The 8051-nt window shown below is 37.8% G+C and overlaps 1 protein-coding gene across 1 annotated transcript; it reads left to right on the top strand.

Annotated features, from left to right (window-relative positions):
* The first annotated feature begins 526 nt into the window (after nt 1-526).
* Nucleotides 527-5703, top strand: LOC127266308 (protein unc-13 homolog). Its single transcript, XM_051296513.1, has 5 exons — nt 527-1258; nt 1960-2823; nt 3069-3524; nt 4204-4393; nt 4477-5703. The coding sequence occupies exons 1-5, from the start codon at nt 866-868 to the stop codon at nt 5388-5390; spliced, it is 2817 nt and encodes a 938-aa protein (XP_051152470.1). The 5' UTR covers nt 527-865; the 3' UTR covers nt 5391-5703.
* The last annotated feature ends 2348 nt before the right edge of the window (nt 5704-8051 follow it).

Below are 8051 nucleotides of genomic sequence, written 5' to 3'. Positions count from 1 at the left end.
ATATTAAATAAATAAATAAATAGATTAATTTTATTAAAACTATTACATTAAATAAATTAAACATAATTAATTTTTAAAAATGCATACATTTCTGTCCGCCTCTAAATTTCGTTTACTGTCTATATACTTAATATTAAAAATATTTTTTTATTTTTTATAATTATTTTATACAAATATTATTATAATAATATTATAAAATACTAATAAATCGGATTTTTATATAATAAACAATATTATAAATCAACTCGGCAAAAAATAAATTGAGCTTATTTTCTAATAATAATGAAAATAAAAAAATTGACATAATGAATGGAGGAGGAAGTATAATTCAAAAGCGGACCCGCGATAAAGATGAGAATAGTCGCGGCGTGTCGTAATCCAAACCCACCTCGGATGGTTACTCATGCCACGTGTCCCACAATATGCTTCACTTAATAAAAGATCCAGGACCTCTTACACCAGATGAATTAGAGCCGTCTTTCACTAGAACCAAATACTTCAACTGTCCAGATTGATCGAGTGTTGAAACTCTCAGGAGCTGCCCAACACAACTCCCACAAAGAATCCCAACTCGCCAACGCCGCCAGCCCACCTTTCCTGTCTTCCCTCAACTGCAACAATTTACAATTCCCACTTCAATTTCTGCCCTTTTCTGCTGAAGAATTGTATACATTCTCTGAAAAAGCTCCGATTTTCATTCCTTGGAAGCCAAGTAAGCATTCGATCCGCTGCCTTTCTGCTCGATTCACTGCTTGATTTCCTCGAATTCTTTTGCTATTCGGCAACTGCGCACCGGTATCAATGCAATCCGCGTAAATCGCGCAGTAAATCACTTGTATGCAGTGGGAGGCGGAGCGACTGGAGCATGGACCCGTTCGGGGAGCTGGGAGTGGACCTCTCGCCGTCGGAGCTCCGGGAAACGGCGTACGAGATTCTGGTCGGAGCCTGCCGGGCGACCGGCTCCGGAAGGCGCCTCACTTACGTGTCTAGTTCGAATCGGTCTCAGAAGGCATCGCACTCGCCGTCGATGCACAAATCGTTGACGAATTCGGCGGCGAGCAAGGTTAAGAAGGCGCTGGGGCTCAAACCGCGTCGAAAGAAGAGCGAGGAGAACGGGTCGGGCGATCCGGCGAGCGAGGGTCCGGAGAGGAAGACGGGTGGGGCTTCGGTTGGGGAGCTGATGCGGGTTCAGATGAGGATTTCGGAGCAGACCGATTCCAGGATCCGTCGCGGCTTGCTCAGATTGGCTGCTGGTCAGGTTAGGAATTCTGTGACTGTTTTTCGTTGAAGATGATGAAACTTTGGAAAATTTCTTAGATGTTATGTGTATATATATAAAGGTGTTTTTTGGTCTGCATTGTAGAGATGGATTAGAGGTGGTCAATGGGGATTATGTTAATGAATGAGACAAATGGATAAACAAATTAGAAACTGTCTGTTTGTCTTTGTCTTGATCTAATCTGAAGTTTCAATCAATTTGTTCTTTGGGAACCATACATTGTTCCAACGCATTACTATGTTCTTGTATATTAATGAATCTGGTATTTGGGTATTATGTTTGTTTGTGTTTTGGTATGTTTGGATGATTTGAGAAAATAAAAATTTGAATGGAAACTAGTTTGTCGACGCCATGTTCTTAATATAAAATGGTTTTTTGTTGAGATGGGGAAAATGTGTTTTGCTATTGTGCGAAAACAGATTCGAAAATTCAAGAAAGGCACCCATCACTATTTCAAGGTGGAGAATGGGGGTGGACAGTTCTTACTTCTAAGGAATTTGTGTGATATATTAGAAAGATAATATGACACTGTGTGATAGAATTTGTTCTTGATAAAAGTGGAGCTAAAAATTGTAAGAGTGTAAATCAGTTTAGTAACATTACAGGCTTACTGGAAATGGCTTTTCGTTTGAATAATGTTAGTAATTCGGCATCCTCCGTGGTGGTGATTTTCTTGACAGCTTGGGAGACGAATTGAGTCGATGGTTCTACCGTTAGAGCTACTGCAACAGTTAAGATCCTCGGATTTTACTAGTCAACAAGAATGTGAAGCATGGCAGAGGAAGACCTTGAAAGTTCTTGAATCTGGACTTCTGGTCCACCCGTACCTGCCTCTGGATAAGTCCCAAATGGCCCCTCAACGCCTTCTTCAGATTCTACATTCAGCATCAGAGAAGTCCATAGATACTGGAAAGCACAGCGAATCAATGCATATTCTCCGCAGCGTTGTAACGTCTCTTGCTTGCAGATCGTTTGATGGTTCTTCTTCCGATGTATGCCACTGGGCTGATGGAGTACCGCTAAATCTTCATCTTTATAAGATACTTTTGGAAGCTTGCTTTGATGTAAATGATGAAGCATCTGTTGTCGAAGAAGTTGACGAGATTCTAGAGCAAATAAAGAAGACTTGGGTTATGCTTGGGATAAACAAGGAGTTTCATAATCTTTCTTTTATGTGGGTTTTGTTTCATCAGTACGTTGCCACTGGTGAAATTGAAGATGACCTTCTTTCGGCCATTGATATTATGATGTTGGAAGTAGAAAAGGATGCGGACTCGACTCATGATCCAGCATACTCTAAGATCTTAAATTCCACATTAAGGATCATGTTAGATTGGGCCGAGAAAAGGCTTCATCGGTACCATGATACTTTTTATAGGGGTACCATAGAGGTAATGCAACATGTTTTGTCACTTGGGATTACGGCTACCAAATTATTGTTAAGCAAATCTCACGACAATGGTAAGAAGAGGAATGAAATCAGTGTGGCACATAGCAGGGTTGAAGCTTATATACGATCGTCAGTGCGCAGCGCTTATTCGCAGGCAAGTATGAAGAGAACATTTTGTCAGAAAAAAAGTATGCTTATAATAGTTACGATAGAAGAGTTACCGAAGCTTGCAATGAATAAACATTCTATGATTTGTTGAACCATTTTTCATCTAATTTTTGGGGATAAAATTTAGCCCTACTCCCAAAGGGATATGGCTTTTAATTATCCATTTATTGCTTAATTTGCTTAATCTTGTAAATATCGACTCAGGCTCCTCTTTGTTCCATTTGAAGACAGGAAAGAGAGAAGGTCTTCTCAAGCAGAAAGTCTTCTATGAATCAGCCGAGTCCTCTCCCACTCCTTTCCATCCTGGCACAAAATCTGTCTGATATGGCATTCAATGAGAAGGAAATATACAGTCCTGTATTGAAAAGATGGCACCCTCTTGCTACCGGGGTTGCTGCAGCTACTCTTCATACTTGCTATGCTAATGAACTGAAAAAATTTGTATCTGGAATAAATGAGTTGACTCCAGAAGCTATTCAAGTGTTGTTAGCTGCTGAAAAACTCGAGAAACATCTGGTGGAAATGGCTGTTGCAGATTCAGTCGATAGTGAAGATGGTGGGAAAGCTATAATTCAGGAGATGGCTCCTTACGAAGCTGAGGCTGTGATCAGTAAACTCGTCAAATCCTGGATCAGAACAAGGATTGAGAGGCTCGGGGAATGGGTTGAAAGGAATTTGCAGCAAGAGGTACCATTCTCCTGTTATTTTTTGATGTGCCACTAATTAATGCCCTGATTAGATCGTACACTACTGAAAATCTATAGGTGAAATTGTCTTTCTTTTGGATGTGATCCGGTTTTGTTGCCCATGAGATGCTTTATGCTGAATTGCTGATATTTCTTGCTACTAGGAAATTACTTTGGAGATGATGTCGAGGAAACCAATATAATTAGATAATGTAACTGGAATGTTTTCGCACACTTGAAGGTCGTGATATTTGATTATAAGAGTGGGAAAATGGGACTTCTTCTTATGCTTTTATTTGATTGTGCATAAATGATATGTAAATTTCATCTATCCTTTACAAATAAAAATTTAGTGTTACCAATGGTTGATGCAGGTATTTTATAGTTTATTTTATTCCATATGTTTATTGGGTGTTTTGAAGCGAATGACGTAGTAGTCGTTACCTGAAACATTTTGATTGGTATTATCAGTTAATCCAATCAGTACTCTCCACATTATTAATCTTCTCGTATTATTATAATGGGAGAGTTTTTATATGCCCTTTGGGATGTTTGTGCATCCTAATTACCCGTCTATAGTATTGAAAGTAGTTTGTGTAGATGTGCTTGAAGGGAAGTTGGTTGTAATATTTCCCGATTTTCTCTTTTCTTTTCTTTATTTCTCTTTTCTTTTTTCGTAGGACTGGAATCCTCAAGTGAACAAGGGGCGTTTTGCGCCCTCTGCTGTGGAAGTTCTACGAATTATGGACGAGACATTGGAGGCATTCTTTTTGTTGCCAATACCAATGCATCCAGTTTTGCTTCCCGAGCTGCTGAATGGTTTGGACAAATGCCTTCAGAACTATATCACCAAGACAATATCTAGCTGCGGTAAACATTGAACTCTATTCCTCTCAATTTAGCACCAAATTTTCACGTGTTAATTCAGGTATTGACGTCAAGCTTTTAATCAGGATCTCCAAGTTCCTTCCTTCCACCACTGCCAGGTCTAACGAGATGCAGGACCGGCTCAAAATTCAGTGCATTCAAGAGGAAAGACCGGTTGCATATGATTCCCGGTAGAAAATCCCACGTCATTGTTGACGAGGATGATTCTTTAAGTGTTCCCCGGCTATGTCTCCGCATCAACACCTTATACAACATCCGAAAAGACGTGGAAGCTCTAGAAATGAGAACAATCTCTAACTTGAAGAACTGTGGCTTCACCCATGACGAAAATATCGTAAACCGGAACTTTGGGATATCGGCACCTTCCTGCTTGGAAGGGATCCGGCTACTCTCCGAGGCGACCGCATACAAGATCGTGTTTCATGATCTGAGGCATGTTCTTCTGGATTACCTCTACCTTGGGGATGTTTCTTCTTCCCGAATCGAACCTTTTCTCCAGGAGCTGGAGCGAAATCTGGAAGTAATATCTGTAACAGTTCACGACAGAGTCAGGACCCGCGTGATCACCGATGTAATGAAAGCTTCTTTCGAAGGTTTCTTGTTTGTTTTGCTTGCCGGTGGCCGTGCCTTTACGCTGCAAGATGCTCTGATAGTTGAGGAGGATTTTAAGTTTCTTACCGACCTTTTTTGGTCTAATGGTGATGGTTTACCGGCTGAGTTGATCGGCAATTTATCGACCACTGCGAAGGGTGTTATTGCTCTTTTACAAACCGGGACTGAGGAACTCATTGATCAGCTCAGACATGCGGCTCCAAATAGCAATGGAGCTTCTACAAGATCAAAACTTCCCTTGCCTCCAACAACATGTGAGTGGAGTGCAACTGATCCCGACACTATTTTACGCATTTTGTGCTGTCGTAATGACAAGGTGGCGACAAAGTTTTTGAAGAAAGCCTATGACTTACCCAAGAGAAGCTAACCGGGATTCACTTATTACTGGATTTCTTAAATTTTGTCGATTTTGGGACTTCGAAGTTTTTCTATAAGTGCTACTAATGAGTTGGGAGCGAAGAACTAATTGATCGAATCAGCGTGGATCGACCGAGGGACGCTTCGACGGCGAAATAATGGTAAATATGCATACTATCCATGGTTTGGCTGACTTCTTTCTTTCTGTTCTTGTGTAAATAGTAGCTGGTAAGTATTATGGTTCGTGGTTGGAATGTTTTGTGTAATTCATATATATATATATATATATTTATACATGCCTTTGAGACTTGAATTTGTATAAATGAGCTGATCATACTGAATGATTTATGTACAAAAAGATTTCGATTATAAATCTTATAGGGTGCGTTGCGTTTGTTATGATTTTCTTAGATAAATATAGACATATACATTGGCTTGAATTTAAGTTCAAAATCAAGAATTCAACTCAGCAAAATTGATAATATCTAAAATCATAACAGTAAAATATTTGGAGTAGACAAAGTATGTTAGCATATAACATAAATATTAATATTTTTAATTTTGTTGTTATTAAATATTTGTAAGAACATATGCAATGGGTAGGGTGTAAAGGTCTCTCGCTTGTCCTAGCTTTTTTACCCTAGACAAGAAGAAAGCTTACGAAATAGAGGTCCTCGCGAGGCAAAGATATTCTTTTTTGTTATGTATGCGCTGCCACACAACAATTCTATCGATAATTACAGTCCGATTCCGAAGGATTTTGATCAATCGGATTGAAAGGAATTAGGCCAACGCAATACAATTTTGTTAGCGTCAGGTCCAACAATCTAAATCGTACCAATCAACGGTGGATTATGATTAGCGACGGCCCAAAAAAATGCAAGACTGATGGAAAAGCGTGTGATCGGTGATTAATAAGGTTTGGCTATTGATGTAGATGAGTGAATGAGGTTGGTGGAACTTTGGAATGAATTGTCATTAACAACACTATAATGACACAATCAAAGTGAGTGTCATGAAATTATTTCCAGCCGCCACCATCGATATACAACAATATTACGATGATCAACTATGGAGTAGAGGCGATAAATGTATTTTTTTCTCAAAGGCTGCTCTGCCATATCAATTCATTGGGAAGCAACGATAATATGGCGCTCCAAGGGCAATTATTTTCAATCGTCATCATCGATTGTTCTGCCAACATGCAATTTTAACATCGTTGATAGGGCACTCATGGGCAGGCTATACATACAATCAAGATTTTTACGGCGAGGATATAGGCACGGCGCCATTGCCTTGCCATATCGCCTAGGCAACGCGGCAATATGATGATACAACGACCTGCCTATTGTAAATTTCTAATATTTAATTATACAATATAAAGTTTTAACATCAAATCACTAAATTTCAAATAAAATATCAAAATACCAAAATATCAAAATACTAAACATAACTATCAAACTACTAAAATATTAATATATCAAAATATTAAAATTAAAAAAAAAATCCTTAATTCAAATTTCACATTAGTCGTCAGTGTTCATATTGTCGTTTTCTTTATCTCCATTTGCCAAACATTTGTTAGAAGGGTCACGGTAACAGTCATACACGATGAGGGGACCTGGATTCACCAATATCTCTACTACAAAGATTGGAATTATTGAGATTACTCGAAGCACCTAAGGATGCCACCGAAGATTTGCATCTTCATGAATCAAATCTCGAGAATCATCTACTCATTCATTGTTCCATTGAAATTTTTCAAGAATTAAGGGATTAAAATTATTATTATTTTTTTCCGTCACTTTTGAAAACGATGTGCAATCTTCCGATTATATTGAACATACAACAAATCATTTAGCATTTGGTGTTCTAGTCTATTTCTTTTCTTGGTATGAATCTAAAAATAAATTTTTATATCAAAATTTGAAGATTATTACTAAAATATTAATATAAGTAAATTTTGAACAAATCTACTTATAAATTCAAATGTGCTCCAATTGTGTTCACAACCGGCAGAAGAGCAACATAGACTAATAGTTTGTATGGCAAGTGATCAAAGCTCTTCGCTGTCACCACTATATGCATCCCACCAATCAACTAAAATATATTTAAAAGATAATATATATATTCAATATTTGATATTAAGTTCCATAGAAAATAAAAAATATATATATATGTTAAAAAACTTGCAATGACTCTTTTGCATTTGGTGGTTAATTGTAATTGACGGCCAAAGCTTCCTCCCATTTTATGTAATCATATGCTTGACCACTAATTTTATCCATCAACTTTATCTTTAATCATCTTTTATAAAACATCATTAAATAACTAACGTTGATTATGATCAAATACCGGATCCTTCCTCTTCAATTCAAAATATTATGAAGGATTTATAAATAGTGCATCCCCATATAACTTCACTTCCATTTGATCGCTCCATCAATCCTTAATTATTTTTATCAACATGGCCAACAACTTTGTTTTTTTGTTGTTCGTAAAAGATTTAGTTATTTTCTTCTTCGCATAATTCATAGCCGAAGAAAGTTCAAGCATGACTAGCTTTTCATCACCATAAACTATCCTAAAAAAAAATCAAAAGATGAAGAGTTGTATGTAAACAATCTTCTACCTAACCCCAAAATTTCGATGAAGGAATGATTTCCATCAT

This window comes from Andrographis paniculata, unplaced genomic scaffold (assembly GCF_009805555.1).
Source record: "Andrographis paniculata isolate CXL003 unplaced genomic scaffold, ASM980555v1 Contig75END, whole genome shotgun sequence".
Taxonomy (NCBI): Eukaryota; Viridiplantae; Streptophyta; class Magnoliopsida; order Lamiales; family Acanthaceae; genus Andrographis; species Andrographis paniculata.
This window is presented reverse-complemented; position numbering and strand designations above follow the sequence as displayed.